General features: G+C 45.8%; 1 protein-coding gene across 6 annotated transcripts in view; it reads right to left on the reverse strand.

Moving 5' to 3' along the window:
- ebf1a (EBF transcription factor 1a) overlaps positions 1–21,965 on the reverse strand; it is a 482,981-nt gene that overhangs the window by 143,260 nt on the left and 317,756 nt on the right. For all 6 annotated transcript variants that reach the window (XM_060837039.1, XM_060837040.1, XM_060837041.1 and 3 more), the window contains one exon: positions 16,083–16,209. In XM_060837039.1, coding sequence (XP_060693022.1) covers positions 16,083–16,209 — 127 coding nt within the window. The remainder of the gene's footprint in view (positions 1–16,082; positions 16,210–21,965) is intronic.

Consider the following 21,965-nt stretch of genomic DNA (forward strand, 5'->3'; position numbering starts at 1 on the left):
AGGACTGTGTAGTAGCTGCGGTGTAACAGGGCCGGGACTGTGTACTAGCTGCGGTGTAACAGGGCCGGGACTGTGTGGTAGCTGCGGTGTAACAGGGCCAGCACTGTGTCATAGCTGCAGTGTAACAAGGCCAGCACTGTGCAGTAGCTGCGGTGTAATAGGACCAGGACTGTCTCGTAGCTGCCGTAACAGGGCCAGGACTGTGTCATAGCTGCGGTGTAACAGGGCCGGGACTATGTGATAGCTGCGGTGTAACAGGGCCAGCACTGTGTCATTGCTGCGGTGTAACAGGGCCAGGATTGTGTAGTACCTGTGGTGTAACAGGGCCGGGACTGTGTAGTACCTGTGGTGTAACAGGGCCGGGACTGTGCAGTAGCTGCGGTGTAATAGGGCCAGGACTGTGCAGTACCTGTGGTGTAACAGGGCCGGGACTGTGCAGTAGCTGCGGTATAACAGGGCCAGGACTGTGCAGTAGCTGCGGTGTAACAGGGCCGGGACTGTGCAGTAGCTGTGGTGTAACAGGGCCGGGACTGTGCAGTAGCTGCGGTGTAACAGGGCCGGGACTGTGCAGTAGCTGCGGTGTAACAGGGCCGGGACTGTGCAGTAGCTGCGGTGTGATAGGGCCGGGACTGTGCAGTAGCTGCAGTGTAACAGGGCTGGGACTGTGCAGTAGCTGCGGTGTAACAGGGCCGGGACTGTCTAGTAGCTGCGGTGTAACAGGGCCGGGACTGTGTCGTAGCTGCGGTGTAACAGGACCGGGACTGTGTACTAGCTGTGATGAACAGGGCCGGGACGGTGTGGTAGCTGTGGTGTAACAGAGCCAGGACTGTGTCGCAGCTACGGTGTAACAAGGCCGGGACTGTGTCGTAGCTTCGGTGTAACAGGGCCGAGACTGTCTAGTAGCTGCGGTGTAACAAGGCCGAGACTGTCTAGCAGCTGCGGTGTAACAAGGCCGAGACTGTCTAGCAGCTGCGGTGTAACAGGGCCGGGACTGTGCAGTAGCTGCGGTGTAACAGGGCCGGGACTGTGCAGTAGCTGTGGTGTAACAGGGCCGGGACTGTGCAGTAGCTGCGGTGTAACAGGGCCGGGACTGTGCAGTAGCTGCGGTGTAACAGGGCCGGGACTGTGCAGTAGCTGCGGTGTGATAGGGCCGGGACTGTGCAGTAGCTGCGGTGTAACAGGGCTGGGACTGTGCAGTAGCTGCGGTGTAACAGGGCCGGGACTGTCTAGTAGCTGCGGTGTAACAGGGCCGGGACTGTGTCGTAGCTGCGGTGTAACAGGACCGGGACTGTGTACTAGCTGTGATGAACAGGGCCGGGACGGTGTGGTAGCTGTGGTGTAACAGAGCCAGGACTGTGTCGCAGCTACGGTGTAACAAGGCCGGGACTGTGTCGTAGCTTCGGTGTAACAGGGCCGAGACTGTCTAGTAGCTGCGGTGTAACAAGGCCGAGACTGTCTAGCAGCTGCGGTGTAACAAGGCCGAGACTGTCTAGCAGCTGCGGTGTAACAGGGCCGGGACTGTGCAGTAGCTGCGGTGTAACAGGGCCGGGACTGTGTCGCAGCTACGGTGTAAGAGGGCCTGAACTGTGTCGTAGCTGCAGTGTAACAAGGCCAGGACTGTGTAGTAGCTGCGGTGTAACAGGGCCGGGACTGTGTACTAGCTGCGGTGTAACAGGGCCGGGACTGTGTGGTAGCTGCGGTGTAACAGGGCCAGCACTGTGTCATAGCTGCAGTGTAACAAGGCCAGCACTGTGCAGTAGCTGCGGTGTAATAGGACCAGGACTGTCTCGTAGCTGCCGTAACAGGGCCAGGACTGTGTCATAGCTGCGGTGTAACAGGGCCGGGACTATGTGATAGCTGCGGTGTAACAGGGCCAGCACTGTGTCATTGCTGCGGTGTAACAGGGCCAGGATTGTGTAGTACCTGTGGTGTAACAGGGCCGGGACTGTGTAGTACCTGTGGTGTAACAGGGCCGGGACTGTGCAGTAGCTGCGGTGTAATAGGGCCAGGACTGTGCAGTACCTGTGGTGTAACAGGGCCGGGACTGTGCAGTAGCTGCGGTATAACAGGGCCAGGACTGTGCAGTAGCTGCGGTGTAACAGGGCCGGGACTGTGCAGTAGCTGTGGTGTAACAGGGCCGGGACTGTGCAGTAGCTGCGGTGTAACAGGGCCGGGACTGTGCAGTAGCTGCGGTGTAACAGGGCCGGGACTGTGCAGTAGCTGCGGTGTGATAGGGCCGGGACTGTGCAGTAGCTGCGGTGTAACAGGGCTGGGACTGTGCAGTAGCTGCGGTGTAACAGGGCCGGGACTGTCTAGTAGCTGCGGTGTGATAGGGCCGGGACTGTGCAGTAGCTGCGGTGTAACAGGGCTGGGACTGTGCAGTAGCTGTGGTATAATAGGGCCAGGACTGTCTAGTAGCTGTGGTGTAACAGGGCCAGGACTGTGTCGTAGCTGCGGTGTAACAGGGCCAGGACTGTGTAGTACCTGTGGTGTAACAGAGCTGGGATTGTGTCGTAACTGCAGTGTTACAGGGTCGGAACTGAGCAGTAGCTGCAGAGTGACAGGGTTTGAACTGTTTAAGGAGTGGGTCCTTACAATCTGCAACTCTTGTCCTGAAAGCTAGATTCAATGGCAAGTTTCAAAAGGGATATGTTTGAAAAGCTGAACTTCCCCTGGCGGTGAGGATATTAGGACCAATCTGCTTGGACACCCAGAGAGCCACTCTGAGTCAAACGGCCTCCCACACTGTAAGATTCTCATAGAATTAGTACCTATTACAGTGTAAAGAGTAAAGTAAAACCAAGTTACTTGGAGAGTCAGGGTTGAGTCGTATGTGACCTGGCCTCTTCAACTGCACTGACAGGGTATTGTTACAACAGCCAAAAATGATGGAATTACAGCAGAAACAACTCCCAATGTTCATTACTGTGATCTCCAAAGTTGGGCTGTCAATAGAGAGTGCTCAGAGCCTGTTAATAAACACAAAGTGACAGCAGCACTGTCTGTGACCAACTCGCTGTTTCTTGTGGTGATTCATGGCCCTGTTCGTTCCTGGAATCGTGGAAATTCCAGCTCGGATTTCCACAATCCCGAGACTGACAGCACAAACAAAAAAACACAAGCACTCCTCGCGAACTTTGTTTTGAAAGAGAAAGGGCAGCACATTCCTATCCTGAAGTTTGAATCACGAATAGTGGAATAGTCGGTGTGTGGCAAATGATTCTGCCTTTTATACATGTACAAATCTGAGAGGCATCTGACCTCAGCTGCGTCAGTGTGTGTAGGATGCAAATTTACCAAGACTGCCCTGAGATAGGGACTGAGGGGGCGCTGCGGTGGATGCGCAAGTGGAGATGGCAATGTGGTTCAAAGGAGAGCAAGCCAGCCTGAAAAGCATCAAGAAATCCTGGTCACTATTTGGTTACCTCTGCTGGGAAATCTCAGTCAAGGCAGGCTCAACCTTGCAGGCTCTCACAGTTGAATCACCTCACTCAAGCATGAGCACTTGAGCAAGGCAGTTTTAGGATTGCACTAAAACTGAGAAAGCAACACAGCAACAGAGGAGGAACACAGTACATGCATTTCCTTAGAATCCATGATTCAACCAGGCAATAAACGTTGGGATCGTCAGCGACTCTCATGTACAATCTCCCTAAGGACTGGCAAACAGGAACGGAGGGCTTGGAAGTTAGAGTAGGCCATTCAGCCCTTCAAGCCTGTTCTCACAGTTCTGTGAGATCCTGGCTTCACTGACTGCAGTCTCAGTTCGACTGTTCTGTGTCCGCCATTACTTCTCATAACCCTGGATTCCTTTTTCACTCAGGACCCCATCTAATTCAGCCTTAAACAAATCAACTTAGCGCTGAAGAAAAAGTAAAGACATGTCGACTAATCTTATACCCTTCAGGACAGAATGCAAGAATGCCAAATCTCAAAGGGAGAAACAATTTACACTACATGAGAAGAGGGTTCTGATTGGCAAAGGTGTTTTGTTGCCAAGGAGAATGCACCAGAGAAGGATGTGGAAGCATTGGAAAGGTCGCAGAGGTGATTTACCAGGATGTCGCCTGTTGTCGATATAGAGAAGAAAGTTGAGAGGTGATTTAACAGAGACATACAAGATGATCAGACGATTAGATAGGGTGGACAGTGAGAGCCTTTTTCCTTAGATGATGATGGCTAGCATGAGGGGACATAGCTTTAAACTGAGGGGTGATTGATATAGGACAGATGTCAGAGGTAGTTTCTTTACTCAGAGTAGTAGGGGTGTGGAACACCCTGCCTGCAACAGTAGTAGATTTGCCAATTCTAAGGGCACTTAAATGGTCATTCAATAAACACATGGATGATAATGGAACAGTGTAGGTTAGATGGCCTTCAGATTGATTTCACAGGTCGGCACAACATTGAGGGCCTGTACTGCACTGTAATGTTCTATGTTCTAAATCTTTTTCATCTTTAACTCTGAGCCAGCTGTCCTCAACTGCTAAGCCTTTATTCAAATTCAAAATGGGAGAAATATCTCGCACAGAATGGTAACAGGTAACCCTCAACAATTTTAACAGGACATTCACATTTTTGTGTTGGAAGCAAGTAGCCATTACATTTCATCAGAATGTTTCTTAACGAAGGTAAGTTCTCCCAACCACTATCACGTACCTGATAGGCTGAATGTAACCTTTATCAATCACTGCCAGACAGACTACACATAACTGTTGCCTGTGGACTGTTGAGAGTATGGAGGGATTAGGAGGAATCTTTTTCTCTTTGAGGGTTACTGAAACAGAGGAATTTGTTACCACAGAAGGCTATCAAGGCTGGCTTGTTAAGTAATGAAATGATCAGTAAGGGGATCAAGGGAAAAGGCAAGGAAATGTACGGTGGCTCAGTGGTTAGTACTGCTGCCTCACAGCACCAGGGACCTGGGTTCAATTCCAGCCTCGGGCGACTGTCTGTAGAGTTTGCACATTCTCCCCATGTCTGTGTGGGTTTCCTCCCACACAGTCCAAACATGTGCACATTAGGTAAATTGGCCATATTAAATTGTCTATAGCGTTCAGTGATGTGCAGGTTAGGTGCATTAGTCAGGGGTAAATGTAGAGTAATAGAGTAAGGGGATGAGTCTGGGTGGGTTACTCTTCGGAGGGTCGGTGTGGACTTGTTGGACCGAATAGCCAGTGGAGTCTGTGAAGTGGATTGAAGAGGAAGAGCTCAACTATGACCTTCTCGTGGAATGGTACAGCAGACTTGATGGGCTGAATGGTCTACTTCTGCTACTACAGCTCATGGTTTATATAATTCTGACATTCTGGCCATCCCAACCACCATGGAGGGAATCAATGGGGCTGAAAGCCGGTGGGCAGCTTGACACAAGTCACTGACAGAGTGACACTTCTGTGCAAAATCAACGGAGCAAAATCCTATCCTTATCAAATTCCACAGATACAATGCTAGCGTGGGCATATGGTCTGATAGCTGGGTGGCACAAGAGTAGGAGTTGCCAAAGCCTTACTGCCACACCAATGGCATTGCCACAAGGACATCAACCAAATCACCACCTCTGCCACCCATTGGGATACTGCCAACATTTCTCTTATTCACTCATAGATGTGGACGTCGCTGGCTGGGCCAGTGTTTATTCTCCAAACCTATCTGTTCTTAAGAAGGTGGCGGTGAGCTGCCTTCTTGAACCACTGCAGTCCATGCCCTCTAGGTAGACCCACAATGCTGTCAAGGAGGGAGTTCCTCAGCAAGGATGAAGGAACGATGATGTATTTCTAAGTGGTTTGGATAGGTACATATAGGTGACAGCGTTCTCTTGTGTCTACTGCCCTTGTCTTGCTAGGTGGTAGTTGTTGTGGGTTTCGAAGGTGCTGTGTGAGGACCCTTGGTGAATTTCTGCAGTGCATCCTGTCGATAGTATACATTGATGCTCCTGAGCTTTGATGGTGGAGGAAGTGGATGCTTCTGTATGTAATGCCAATCAAGCGGGCTGCTGTATCCTGAATGGTTTCAAGGTTTTTGAGTGCTGTTGGAGCTGCACTTACCCAGGCAGATGGAGAGTATTCTATCACACTCCTGACTTGTGCCTTGTAGATGGTGGACAGGGTTTGGAGAGTCAGGAGGCTAGTTAATCACCACAGTATTCCTAATCATTGACCTGCTCTTGTAGCCACTGTGTTTATATGGCTAGTCCAGTCCAGATGCAGTGTCTGGTCAATGGTAACCATCAGGATGTTGATAGTAGTGCCATTGAATAGCATCAGCTTTGGTTAAATTCCCTCTTACAGGAGATGGTCATTGCCTGGCACTTGTGTGGTGTGAAGTTACTTGTCAGCTCAAGCCTTGACACTGTGCAGGTCTTATTGCATTTGGACATGGACTGCATCAGTATCTGAGGAGTCGCAAATGGTGCTGAACATTACGCAATTGTTGACAAGCATCCCACTTCTGAGCTAATGATGGAGGGAAGGTCATTGATGATGCAGTCAAAGATGGTTAGGCCGAGGACACAACTCTGAGGAACTCCTGCAGAGTTGTCCTGGAGCTGAGATGATTGACCTCTGTGCACCCAACTCATCGATTCTCCTGCTCCTCGGATGCTACCTGACCTACTGTGTTTTTCCAGCATCACACTCTCAACTCTGATCACCAGCATCTGCAGTCCCCACTTTCTCCTGACCTCCGGGAACCACAGCCATCTTCCTATGTGCCAGGTATGACTCCAAACAGTGGACAGTAATGTTCTCCCAATTCCCACTGATTCTAGCTTTACGAGACCTAATGGATTGACACATTCAGTCAAATGCAGCCTTGATGTCAAGGGCTGTCACTCTCACCTGACCTCTGGAATTCAGCTCTTTTGTCCATGTTTGAACCAAGGCTGTAATGAGGACTTTCCAACACATCGCTGATGATTAAGAGTAAACTGATGGGGCAGTAATTGGCAGGGCTGTATTTGTCCTGATTTTTGTGTATGACATACCTGGAAGTTTGCCACATGGTTGAGTAGCTGTCAGTGTTGTGGCTGTTCGGAACAGCTTGGCCAGGGAAGCAACAAATTCTGGAGAAGAGTCTTCAGTATTATTACCGAAATCGTTCAGGGCCCTGACTCTTAGCAGTATCAAGTATCCTCAGCCAATTCTTTCTTTCATCACTTAGAATGAAATTTCATGGAGAAATAATAATTTATAAACCAAAGAGGGAGGACGAACGGGGAATACATGGGAATCAGTAGGAGGTTTCCTTGCCCATGTTTGACCTGAAGCCATGAGACTTCATGGAATTGGAGTCAATGTTGAGGACTCCAGAGCAACCTCCCTCATGATTGTATACCACTGTATCACTGCCTCTGCAAGGTTTGTTCTGCTGGTGGGATGGGGCTTTGTGCTGATGGAACATTGCCTGTAAGTTATGATTCAGCGAGTCTAACCTTGTCAGGCTGATGTTGACTCTCCCATTTTTGGCATGTGCACCCCCTGAAGTTAGTAAGGAGGATTTTGTAGGGCCAAGAGGACAGAATTTGCTCTTGTCATTTTCATTGCCTTAATCAATGCCAGATGCTTTGTCTGGTTTCATTCCATTCTTTGAGATTCTTTTCAGCTGTTAGATTGAACTGAATGGCTTGATTGGCCATTTAAGAGTCACCTCTAGGCCAGACTAGATTTCCAATGGCAGATTTCCTTCCCTAAAGGCAATTAGATGGTCTTCAAAATTGGACTTTTAATTCCAGATTTCTTTGACTTTAAATTGCATCATCTGCTGCCATGGGATTCGAACCCAGGTCCCCAGCACGTTGTCTGGATTACTAACTCTGGGGCTTGTCCCAGGCTGCTTTGAGAAACAGAGCCCTGTCTCCACTGCAACTGGCTGGCCAAGGGGTACAAGTTAGACATGCCTGTCTACGATGCACCCTTTGTCTAGGAGAAGGAACCATCCATTTCATGTGTACACCCAGGAATTTAGGGTAATGTGTTTCCGATGAACCTGAGAGGTAGCTCACAGATTAGATGAATACAATAGAATAGAATAGGAAGATAGATAGAATAGGATAGAATAGAATAGATAGACAGACAGACAGATAGATAGATGGATAGATAGACAGATAATTTAGTCGCAAGGTATATTTTGATCCACAACAGTTAAACCTATTTTTTCCTACATGAGATCCGAACACAAGCATTTAAGCAGTATAAGGTGACAAATAGTATTAAAAGCAAGGAAAACACGGCTGTCTGTGCATTGAACAGTCCTCTAGACAATAGTAAAAACCAAAAGTTGTAGATCAGTTTTCTCTCTCTCCCACACTGCACCACTCCATCCCCCCACCATCTCCCTCTCCTTCCTACTCACCCTGCCCCCAACCCGCACCCATCCCCCCCTCCCCCTTTAGGTCAAACGAACAAGCAATGCTTAAGTATTTTAGCTGAAGGCTTGAGGTCTCTCCCCTCTGAGAAAACACATGGCCACTGTGGTTTTATAATATGTCCCAGAACATTGAGTTCGCTGTGGAACATTGCAGAGAGAGAGAGAGAAGGAAAAAAACACTCCAGTTTTCTGGAATGTTTAATGGAATGTGTTTGGATCAGAACTTCCAATTGGTCTATATCCTGTAGGAGTATAATGAGGCTTGTTAAAAAAAACAGAGTACGAATTACGTGGGAGTTAAAACAAGTTCACATGGGAAATATGAATGGCCTGCACACAGACCTTGGATGGCTTTGCTGAACAGCTAGTTGGGTTGTTATTCAAAACCTACAAGGGACCAATAAAGTCAATTAAAAAACAGCAGTCTACTGGGTGGAGAATATGACAGGATTTATGCTTCATGCACTTGTGAGGCTAAAGATTTTACTATTAAACTGCATTATTTCCCCTGCCGAACAGAGACCAAGTGAATTGTGCATTTCCCAATTTTCCTTTTTGCAAAAATGCTGACTGTCTTCATTAAATGGAGCAAAAATTGTTTGGGGATTTCTTGAACTCAGTGTGAAACCCAGCTAAATGGTTTGTGACCATTTTCTTTAATTTGATGTTAGAATGATTGTATTACAAACAAATTTTTCTTCCACGGTCATGCCTATGATTTTCAATTAGGTGCAACACCAGTGTAGGCACACAGCAGTCTGCAACCATCCTATTGTGCAGGGGGTATGGCCTACTAAAATACTTGTTTCAGAGGTACGGCAACAGCTACCCGCCCCCTCCTCTCCCGCACCCACCGCCAACCAACACAAAGCACAATTCACCAACTGGTCTTTCTCAGCGATGGTGACACAAAGTGCACACAGACAGACTGGCCAAATCTTTTCAGAGGTTTAGATTTCCTGCAGATGTCGTTAAGGACAGCACCTTCACTTGGATTTAGCTCTGCTGGGTTTCTTCCTCAGTCCTTTCAACTGTGTCTTACCCCAAGTGGTTGGTTGTGAGCCGAGGTCATCCTGGACAAGTCCATTTACCAGATCTTTCAGATGAGACGTTAAACCGAGGTTTACATCCTGAGCTGGAATCCGTGGTCTCACCCTCTCCTTAACCCTTCCTTTCTTCATTCATGGGACATGGGCATCACTGGCTGGCCCTAACTGCCCTTGATGTGGAGGAACCATGTTGGACAAAGTTAAAAATCGCACAACACTAGGTTGAAGTCCAATAGATTAATTTGGAAGCACTAGTTTTCAGAGTGCTGCTCCTTCATCAGGTAGTAGGAGCAGTGCTCTGAAAGCTAGTGCTTCCAAGTAAACCTGTCGGACTATAACCTGGCATTGTGTGATTTTTAGTTAACTGTCCTTGAGAAAGAGGTGTTGAGCTACCTTCTTGAACCACGGCTGTCCACCCACCCTGCAGTTAGGAAAGGAGTCCCTAGATTCTCACCCAGTGACACTATGGTGATCCATTTCCAAGTAAGGATGGTGAGTGGCTTGGAAGAGAACTTGCAGGAGGTGGTGTTGCCATGTATTTGCTGCTGTTGTCCTTCTAGATGGTAGCGGCCATGGGTTTGAAAGGTGTTTCTGAAGGAGCCTTGGTGAGTTACTGCAATGCATCTTGTAGATGGCACACACTGCTGCTGCTGAGTGTTAGCGGTGGAGAGTGTGAATATTTAGAAATGGGGTGCCAATCAAGCAGGCTGCTTTGTCCTGGATGGTGTCGAGTTTCTTGAGTGTTATTGGGGCTGCACTCATCCAGGGAAGTGGGGAGTATTCCATCGCATTCCTGACTTGTGCCTTGTACAGGCATTGGTGAGGCAAGCGGTGAGTTACTCGTCGCAATATTTGTCCAGCCCGCTTTCAGGGGAACAGTAACCCCAGGAAGTTGATTGTGGGGGTTTTAGTGATGGTAATGCCACTGAACAACAAGGTAGGATGGTTAGCTCCTCTCTTGTCATTCCACATAAATGCCATTGCCTGACATTTATGTAGAGCAAATATGACATGTCACCTGTCAACCCAAGCCTGGATACTGTCCAGGTCTTGTTGCATTTGGACATGGACTGCTCTGGTAGCTGAGGAGATGCGAAAGTTGCTGAACATTATGCAATCAATCCCCGCTCTGACCTTGTGATGGAAGCAAGGTCATTGATGGAAATGACTCTGTCTAGGACACCACCCCAATGAAGTGAGGTGAAAGTGGGTACTGCAGATGCTGGAGATTAGAGTCAAGATTAGACTGGTGCTGGAAAAGCACATCAGTTCCTGCTCCTTGGATGCTGCCTGACCTGCTGTGCTTTTCCAGCATCACTCTAATCATGGCCCCAATGAAGTGAGGCGATCTAATGTTTCCAGTGTTAGCTGTGGTTCAGTTGGCATCTCTATTCCCTCTGCGACAATGGAGGTTGTCAGTTCAAGACCCCCAGTTAAACATGAAACCTAGGCTGACACTCCAGTGCAGCACAGAAGGAGCGCTGCAATGTTAGAATTCTGTCTTTCAGATGAAATGATGAACCAAGGTCCCGCCTTCATTATGATGTGCATATGTAAAGAAGACATGGCACCACTTTGAAATAAATTTACGGAGCTCTTGGCCATATTCAGCTCAATAGTTACTCCTCCATCACCATCACAAAGACAGATTATCCCATCGCTGTTGCTGATATGGGAGCTTGCTGTGCGTAGATTGGCTGCTGGGTTTCCTATCTTAGAACAATGGCTACACTTCCAAAGTATGTCACTGTCTGCGAAGTATTCTGGGATGCCCTGTAGTCACTCAAGGTGGTACATGAGTGCAATCCTCTCCTTCCTTCACCACCATAGCACATGTACCTGGGACTAACCTGGCCTAGATGGCTCAGTTCCACATGGGAAAGTGTATAATTACTGCACCGCCACTAGGAGGAGTGAGTTGACCACTTCCCCCTAACCATCAGGAAACACAATGTTTGATGTGTGACACCTACTTTAATGTCTCATTAACTATTTCTGGGAGATGTGAATACTCTTTGTGACATAAAGCCTTTCTAAAGCCAGCCCAACTGTGTGTCAGAAATCCCTATCTCCCTGGCCAGGCCAAGTAAGGAAAGTGGAATTTCTTCCCTAAAAATACACTGGTGAACCAGATGGGTTTTTACATCAACAATAGTTTCCTATTTCTTGAATCCGGGTTTATTACTTGAATATAAATTCCATCCCCTGTTGTCGCGGGATTTGAACCAATGTCAGCAGAGAACTAAAATAGAACAAGGAACTGTGCATGCTGTAAATCTAAAGCAAAAACAGAAATCACTGAAGAAATTCAGCAGGTCTAGCAGCATCTGTGGACAGAAAGCAGAGTTCTGAACTGGACTTTGAAACATTAACTGTGTTTTCCCTCCACAGATGCTGCCAGACCTGATGAATTTCTTCAGCGATTTCTCCAGCAATTTCTGTTTTTGTTTCAGATTTACACCATGCGCAGTTCCTTGTTCTATTTTAGTTCTCTGCTAACATTAGTTCAAGTCCTTGCTACAGAGAAAACAGAACTTTGGACTCGAAACATCAACTCTGATTTCTCTCCACAGATGCTACTAGGCCTGCTGAGTTTTTCCAACAATTTCTGTGTTATGTTTAAGTAGACAACTAACCTGGTCCTCTGGATTACAGGTCACAGTCTCAGCTTCATCCCCCTTGATTTATAAATAACTCGCAGAATAATTCAATTTGCTTAGTACACTGTCAGCAGGTATCAGCCCTTGAACAGACCGTTCTCAACATCCACTTTGACTGTATAGTCTCTGGTTGCACCACATCACAGTTTAAAAGTCCCCGGACAGGTGTTTTTCTCAATATGCAAGGACAGTATGTGTATTTCCAACCTCACTCTCAGAATCCAGGTCTTTCCATGAGTCTAGATATACTGCTGGACGTACTCCAAACATGTGCATCATGTCCCACTGGCCTAAGACTGTACCAAAGTGAACAAATTATGTTTAGCCTACCTCTGCCTGTTTGCACGACATCTGATATATTTTTTATATTGTGATTTTTTGCAAATTAGGAAATTAAAATCTCTATTTGTTTTAAGACAGACTGCGAAACTTAGCTTTTGTTTCTTCATAAATAAAAATAATAATAGTCTTATATTTATGCCAGTGTTTAAATTGCACTGACAGCAGGCCTAATTTTATCTGCAATACAATTATAGGAACTATTAGTCAAATACTTTCATTACATCCCATAATTGGCTTTTTATTTGTGTAATCATGTATGAGAGATTCCAGCACTATTAAACTTAAAAGTCACAGTGATGGCTTCACGTTCCATTGAATTAACCCTTCACCCGCTGCATTTCTCACCATCAGAAAGCAGTCTTTCCAAACAGGATCGCTGTTTTGCACAATTTGCAATGTCAGTGGAAGGGGTCAGGCCTTTGGGATCTGATATCAGCATTCTAACCAATGTCTGTCATGTCCTGTACATGTGTCCACATGCTGTGTATCAACAACTGTGTACTCTACATATCCGTTATGTGCATATACATGTATGTGCCAGTACGTGCCGCCTGCATGTTTAAGGTATCTGAGTGTGTATATGTCTTAGTCCATACATTTATATAGGTCACTGTGTGGGCTTTACACTTGTGTTATGATACAACGTGAAGAAGTCCCACAGTCTCAGTGTGTTCAGAAGGTCTTTGGGGAGATAGGAGGGGTGATGGCTGATGACACTGCCCTCTGTAAGCTCATTAATCTCTGGCAAGAAAAATAAGCTCACAGGAGAAGTAGGTCTTCACTGCTGGAGGGTATGTTTAACCCAGGATTGCCAAACCTATGCAACGGGAGTTAAGGGTAGAATCATTGAAACTTACAGGCTAGAAGAAGGCTATTCAGCCTAACATTCCAATGCCATCGCTCTGAAAGAGCTGTCCAATTTGGTGCCAAGAGCACTTTGAGCGATTGAAATGGGTAAGGGAGGAGTTTCAGGGTACATGGTAATCTTCACCAGACCCAGCCCACTCTGGGCTATTGATATGAGGAACTATTAACCCAACACAGTGGCTCAGTGGTTAGCACTGCTGCCTCGAACACTAGGGTCCCAGGTTCAATTCCAGCCTTGGGTGACTGTCTGTGTGGAGTTTACACATTCTCCCAGTGTCTCCTCTGGCTGTTCCAGTTTCCTCTCACAGTCCAAGGATGTGCAGGTCAGGTGAATTGGCCATGCCATATTGCCCATAGTGTTAGGTGCATCAGTCAGAGGGAAATGGGTCTGGGTGGATAACTCTTCAGAGAGTCGCTTTGGACTTGTTGGGCCGAAGGGTCTGTTTGCCATCTGTAGGGAATCTAATCTAATCTAATCTAAAAAAACTGAGCTCAAATGATGAGATGAGTGGGACATTAAACATCAATATCCCTCAGCTCTGGCAGTTTCTGACTCCAGATCACATGACTCCTGTTGACCAAGGGAAGGATGAAACATCACAAGGAAATTTCTCCAAAATCAAATACCGAGGCTAACTCAGGATCCAAAGCTGGTTGAAGCAGCTATTGATATGTTGCTAGTACCTCTAATCCAGTAACTCAGTGAGAAGGTATGACTGTCAAAGATTGTTTCCTTTCCCTCATCCAGGGACACTGAGGACAATGTAGTGCACTCTTGCCATTAACTAATACACAGCACACTCGGGATCAAACCTGGTAACTGCCTGGATGACGTAGCTCAAATCCATATGGCATAGTTATCTGACTCATTGAACTAATCAAGAAACCAATAGGTCCAGGGATGATCCAGCTAGATTTTTGTAGGACACTTAACTCCCTTGACAGCCTGTGGAGAGTTACATTCAACTGCACTCTTTCAAAAGCTAAGGGATGAGCTCTACAATTTACATAGCAATAATTCTGAAGGGACCAGAAACACGAATATCTCCATGTGATAAGCTCTGCACAGGCTACATCCAGGTACTGCTATAATCCACACTCGTCACTGCCTACCAATGCCACTACAGCAATGGTGCAATTTCCTTTTATTTTCAACTTGTCTGCCCTCCCCCCTACTGCCTCCTGGTCCTTGTTCCCTTTATTCTTCCATGGGATGTGGGTGTCAGTTTGATACCCATCCATCACAGTAGGGTGGCTGAATGGTTAGCACTGCTGCCTCACAGTGTCAGGGACCCGAGTTTGATTCCAGCCTCTGTGACTGTCTGTGTGGAGTTTGCACATTCTCCCCGTGTGTGTTTGGGTTTCCCGCAGGTGCTCCGGTTTCCTCCCACAGTCCAAAGATGTGCAGGTTAGGTGAATTGGCCGTGCTAAATTGACCATTGTGTTCAGGGATGTATAGGTTGGGTGCATTAGTCAGGAAGAAATGTTGAGTAATTCGGGTAGGGAGAATAGGCCTGGGTGGGATTCTCTTCGAAGGGTCAGTGTGGACTTGTTGGGCCGAAGGGCCTGTTTCCACACTGTAGGGACTCTACGATTCTAAAGTCCCTTGAATAGAGTGGCTTGCTCTGCCATTTCAGAGACCTCTTAAGAACCAATTACGTCAATGTGCATCTGGAATTACAGATCAGTCAGATCCGATAAGGACAACAAGATTTCCTTCCCCAGAAGGACATGAGTGAGCCAGTTAGCTTTTTTTTCCCAATAATCGAGAATAGTTGTCTCGGTCACCATCAGAGATTGGCATTGAGTTCCAGGTTTATCAGCCAAATTTACATTCGACAAGTTGTCAATATGCAGCTAGTTCTGAGAGGACATGGAGCTTAAACTCCCTCCCCTCCCAACCCACATACATACAGCATACAGCAAGAAAACAGGCCCTTCAGCCCACCTCATCTATGCCAACAGGTTTCCTGATCTAGTATTATTTGCCAGCATTTGGCCCGTATCCCTCTAACCCTTTCCTATTCAAGTATCTGTCCAAATGTTTCTTAAACATTGCAATTGTACTCGCCTCTGCCACTCGCTCTGGTAGGCTACCCTCTGTATGAAAAGATTGCCCCTCAGGTCCCTTTTAAATCTCTCCCCTCTCACCTACATCTTCTAGTTTCAAACTCCTCTACGCTGGGAAATAGACCTTTTGCTAGTCACCTTTTCTATGCCCCTCATGATTTTATGAACCTCTATAATGTTATTCCACAATCTCCTACACTCCAGAGCAAAAGGTCCCAGCCCATCCAGCCTCTCCTTATAGTTCAAACCCTCCCTGTTGGTAACATCCTTTTATATCTTTTCCCAGTTTAATAATATCCATCCTACAGCTGGGCAAACAGAATTGTGTACAATCCCTGAGAAAATGTCACACTGGGTAGTGAGCCTTGAGAAGAGCAATGCTTGATCATGGGAAAGGACAGTGGACAAGGCTAACTCTGTCTTCCTCCACTTTCTAACTACACAGGCATCCCTGTAATGTAGTGATCCTGGAGAGGGGGGTGTTGATGGAGGCCACAGAATTTCCATTGTGGCTCAGCTTGGAATGGTGTGTGCACTGATTCAGGATTAAGCCTTGGGAACTTGGCAGTTTCTCAGGAAGCAGTGCACTTCTCATCCGAGCCACTGGGAACAGCCACCTCATGCAATCCTTGAGCTCAACAGCACCAACCCACCGACGATGGTTATAAAGGATCACAGGAGCACCACCATTAGATTCCAGATCACCCCAGTAATAAGGATTCCTCACCTGTGTAGATGAATCGGCCTGGAGTCCCTTTGCAGAACTGCTTCGACTTGTAGGACAGTGTGACCTCCACCACGCCAGGGATGTGCCGAGGAGGGGTCTGCACTCGAATTGCGTGCGGGGTGATGAGCTGCAATAAAACACAGTAACAATGCCATCAGGCTATCAGGTGATGTTCTTTAGCAACACTTCAGTGCCAAGTTTCAGTAAACAGGGCTTTCTCAAACCTGCAATAAATGTGTCACTGCCCTAATACTCTGTTGATAGAATGCACATTAAAATGTACTGACAAGAGTATTAAAAGTGTTTTACAACACAGTTGTAAAGCAATTAACTCTGTATTCTCCTGGCCTGATGCAGCTTGGCTGACTCCATGCCCTGAACATAATATGCAACAGGGATAAGATTCATAAAAATGCCTTAATACAACTGGTTACTTTATTTTAAAATATATCTTTGAGGGGAGGAAGTTGAGGGGATTGCTTTCCTTTTGTATATGATACCCATTACTTCACACTTTAGCCTGGGTAGGCCATTCCTGCCGCCCTTCAGGACTGTTTGCAGAAGCTGAGAAAGCCTCACTAGATGGTTAACGTCACAAAGCTGTGAGCAACTGCTGACGAGCAAACTTGTATGTGCCCAGATGTTAAAGTCCATTCTGAGTCTGACCAGCAGTTTAGTCTGGACGGATTGGGCCGTGAGCAGACCAATTAAAATTCAAGCGGTAGACGCTCTGTTGCCTGCCTGGGTAACATCGCCCACACTCACTCACGTAGACAGAGGGTCAGAAGGTTTCTCTATTAAGATATTGTATGGAGAAACCAAAACTCAAAATGAATCAAGAAACTCGGCCGACAATCCAGCTGTGTTTCGAATGAACCTCATGTTCCTGATTCTGTTAATCAATGTAGCAGATCCCTACAAACATCTAGCCACTATTTTAACACAATCCACATGTCGAGTGTGGACAAAGGAGACAGGTCTCAAGGCTGTTGCACATTCTTTGCCTGGTGAAATCAGCAGAGTATAAACTTGTGGGAGTTTCGGGGAGTGTACAGGTAACAGGTGCACAGCCCTTATCCATCCCACTTGTTGGGAGAGGGTTAGATTAATACCCGAGCTAAAATCTAAGTGAAATCATCGATTCTAATTATTAGTTCTGAATGTACTTTTCACAAATTGAAATTTATGTTCTCAATCTGGCTGGGTTAATGTCAATGTAATAATTAGGGTTGATAATATTCTCATTTTAATATGTACCAAGGAGCTGCAGATCTCCCATGATAGTGTTCATTCAGACTCGGAGATTGGCTGCTTTATAACAGTTTTGTTGTGAATACCCAGCAGGGGATAACAGCAGGGCCACTGACTTACAAATTTCATCTATATTAAATGGTGATCTGCATTTCTTTCTCCTGGGGCTTCGGGGACTGAAGTCTAAAAATCTGTCTTTTACTCCTTCAAATCTATCAATGAGTTACTTTACAAACATATTATTTTGTCTATGCATTGCTAAAACTGCAAAATCTCATGCAAAATTCAGCAGTTTTGTTTAGATGGTACATTGCATGATCATGGGCTAGTCAATTAAGCGGAGAGAAAAAAAAACAAGAAGTCTTTCCTCATCCTAATTTTATGTCTTTAACAACTCTCACACAACAGAACCCCGCAGAGGTTGAAAATCTGAAACAAAAACAGAAAATCCTAAGAGGAAAATTCAGGTTTGGCAGTGTCTGTGCGAACAGAGACAAATTTAATGTGGCCCTTCATCACAACTGGGAAAGATTAGATTAATACTCTATCCTGTACAGGCTCCCCAGTTATAGGAAGGATATTGTCAAGCTGGAGAGGGTTCAGAAGAGATTTACCGGGATGTGGCCAGGTGTGGAAGGTCTGAGTTATAAAGAAAAACTGAATAGGCTGGGATTTATTTCACTGGAACATGGAAGGTTGAGAAGTGACCTTCATAGAATCCCTTACAATGTGGAAACAGGCCATTTGGCCCAACAAGTCCACGCCGACCCTCAGAAGATGAACCCACCCAGACCCATTCCCCCACCCTATTACTCCATATTTACCCCGAAATAATGCACCTGTTTATAAAACAATGACAGGTCCGGAAAGAGTTGATGGTAGCTGTCTTTTCCCCAAGGTGGGGAATTCCAAGACTAGGGGGCACATTTTTAAGATGAGAGGAGAGCGATTGAGAAAAAAGATATAAGAAGCAAATTGTTTTGCACAGAAGGTAGTTCACGTGTGGAATGAACTTCCCGAGGAATGCAGGTACAATTACAATGTTTAAAAGACATCTGGATGGATACGTGAATAGGAAAGGTGTGGAGGACTATGGGCTTGGAGCAGGCTGGTGGGACTGGTTTAGTTTGGGATTATGTTCAGCATGGACTGGTTGGACCAAAGGATCTGTTTCCATGCTGTATGACTCTATGAGTCTGGTGACAAAAGATTGAGCAAGGATGTGTGGGCCAATGATAAAAGGAGGGTCCATGTTAGGGTGGAAAGCAGGACAAACCAAGGACAAAAGCGTTGGTACTCCAGAGGGAACAGAGATGGGCCAAGAACAGAAATGAAGAAACAAAAGATGTGCCTGAACTAGGTAAGCTGCTGAACTATAGTAAAAAGAACCCAGAAAGATAAAGAAATGGAACCAAATCTTTACAGTCTGAAATTCTGGATGCAAGTTTGCTCGCTGAGCTGGAAGGGTCATTTTCAAATGTTTCGTCACCATACTAGGTAACATTATCAGTGAGCCTCTGGTGAAGCACTGGTGTTACTGCCCACTTTCTATTTGTGTGTTTAGGTTTCCTTGGGTTAGTGACGTCATCTTATATGATGTCATTTCCGGTGCATGTGATGTCACTTCCTGTTCTTTTTCTCAGATTCTAAACTGTTGAGCTCAATAAGTGTCTGACTGTAAGATGAAGTGCTGTTCCTCCAGATCATGTTGACTTTCACTGCAATAGTGCAAAAGACTGAGGTGTGGGGCATAGAGAGTTCAGCACAAGAGAAAATTAACATAACAGGCCACGGACCTTTCAAGGATAAAAGCAAGAGATACTTTGACTTGGGAGATTTTACACTCGAGGCAAGGGGAGAGGTTTAGGCCAAACTATAGGAATGCTGAGGGGTGAGAGTCAGGGGATTGTGTGAACACTATCCAGACTGAGGGAACAGCGGTGGGGGGAGCAGGGAAATGGTAACTCAGGGGCTAGTGAGCCTGTGGAAGGAGGCTGCAGCCTGGAGGAAGCAGGTGGGTTGAGGAGCAGCGGACTGTGGGCTCCAACCAAGGAAGCAAAATATATGCTGGTTATGTGCAAAAAAAAATCAGCAGCAATCTGAAAAATGGCAGAGATACCACACAAACCCCAGGGTATGGGAGAACCACCTCAGATACAGGGTAGTCCCAGTACACCAAGGAAGGCTGGACATACTGGTGCAGTCAAAACAGAGAAAGATAGAGAGAGAGAGAGACATGAGTATGCAAGGGTCTGAAAGGGTTGATGATGAGGAGTATATTCAGCACTTCTGGTATGTGAATGTCATAAGAGACTTGGAGGTGGGGGGGACAGCTTTCAAATTCAAAGGAATAAGACCAGACGTTGAGGCCTCCCTGCTAACCTTAGTAACAATACCTATCGCATCAACATGACCTTTTCCTCATTGCTTTCATGAAATAAACCACACATTAGGCTGCCAAATAGCTTGTACCATGGGAGCAGCTCAGGGGTTAGCACTGCTGGCCACACAACAGGTTCAAATCCAGCCTTGGGCGATTGTCTAGGTAGAGTTTGCACATTCTCCCATAGGTTTCCTCCGGGTGCTCCGATTTCCTCTCACAGTCCACAGGTTAGGTGAATTGGTCATGCTAAATTGCCCATCAAGCCCAGGGATATGCAGGCTAGGTGGACTAGCTATGGGAAACGCAGGGTTACAGAGAAAGAGTAGGGAGGTGGGTCTGGTTGAGATGCTTTTCAAAGGACAGTGTGGACTTGATGGGCCAAATGACCTGTTTTCACGCTGTAGAGATTCTATGATGATCCCAGAGTGGGCGGCCTTGCTAATTCCAAGAAAGAGGATAGCGATCCTTTGTACAACATGGGCCAGTGGTGAGCATCCAGTTTTTAACTAGAGAGCAAGTAGTGAATGCCTTTCAAATATTCCAACACGGAAAAGAAGGGTGCTGAAGCAGACAGACAATAGCGGAATGGGCTGGTCTTCCAAGAACCCTGTAGAAGGGAGAATCTCAGCAAGATTCCACATGGCGGAATCTACAGTCAATATTAAACAGTATTTCAGTCCCAGTGAGAGTGTGCAGCACTGTGTGTGAGCGAGAATTCCCATGGATTGGAATTTATTTGGTACAGCCATTAAGAGGATGGGAATTGTTTCTGAAAGCCAAAGGCAAGTGGATTCATTTGGTACAACTGCCAAGGGAACAGAATCGTTTTGTTTTTAAAGCTGCAATTAGTGGGATTTCTCTGGTAAAAAATGCAAGCAGAGCAGGAATTATCCACTTTGCTAATCAAAAAACAGAAATCCCCCATTTCAACTGCAAAAACAAAGGAAAGGCTTTGAGTGCAACAGTTATTGCTATCCTGAAGATTAAAAGCCCTTAAACCAAGGGTAAGGGATATTCACAATACAAAGACAGGGCAGCAGGAATAATATTGCAGGAAAGCTATCATTTCAGAGGTAGCCAAATAGAACCACAAATGGACATCTTGCAGAAAATAACTCTCAAGATATAGAACAGTTTCCGATTAGATACTAATTCACAAGTTACTGAACAAGCTAATACACAGTAATATACACTGTTAGGCATATAGCTGATGATATTATAGCTCATCAAGGTGCAAAATAAGCAGCAGTCACTTTTGATCAAGTTGTGTGGTTTTTGGCAATTATTTTAGTCTTAAAACAAATAACATTCTTGAAACAGCAAGATTTAATGAAAAAATTCAGCATCAAGGAGAATCTAAAAATTATTTTATTTCTGATCTCTACAGATGACTGGGGAAATGAGCTTAAAGTCAGGATTCACAAGAGACAGAGTTTCTGTTAGAATTGCTGATGAGTCTTGGTCAGATTTATTTCAGTCAAGGAAGATCTGACTTTGGAGAAAATCACACTGAAAATTACACAGTGAAGCTGAAGTCTGAAAGCAACACAGATGAATCCTAATAGAATAGGAACGACATTATCACAGCCAATCAGCCATATCTATTCAGGTCTTAAGGTAGCAAAACTACAAAGGCACAGTAGAGAGAGTAGTCAGTCGAGAAAGTAAACCCATTTCAATGCTGTGCAGTAAGGAGCGTCACAGGCATAAACAGTACCCAGCTATTTAAAAATCTAAAAAAACTATATCATTTTCAAAAGATGGGTAAAGTGTCAGAGCAGCAAATCTTCAAACAGCTACTGACCAGACATTCATGCAAAAGAAAAGGATATAATAGAAGCAAAGCCAAAGGCTTTAAACCAAAAGTGAGAAGAAGGAGGTGACCCAGAACTAGCCTTTTGGCAGGAAGGTATTTATGGCACTAATTTTAAGCTTGATCCAGGCCGAGTCTCATTATATTATCAGACAATGAAGGAACAGTGTTTACAACATAAAATACTGCAATGTCATGGTCTAGGAGTATACCACTTAAGATTAAAGCTATGCTACAAGCAACTCTGAAACACAAGAAGTTTCAGACAGTAGAGAGCATATATGTACTCACTCTTAAGAAAGAATGTATGTGTTACCCTCAACTTACTTCAGATGATCAAAGAGATTAACCAGCAAAGATTACAAGATCCTCTGAACAGGGTTCTACATCGTTTACAGGATTGGGGAAACTCAACAGTGAACACAATATCACACAA

Source organism: Hemiscyllium ocellatum, chromosome 16 (assembly GCF_020745735.1).
Source record: "Hemiscyllium ocellatum isolate sHemOce1 chromosome 16, sHemOce1.pat.X.cur, whole genome shotgun sequence".
Classification (NCBI taxonomy): domain Eukaryota; kingdom Metazoa; phylum Chordata; class Chondrichthyes; order Orectolobiformes; family Hemiscylliidae; genus Hemiscyllium; species Hemiscyllium ocellatum.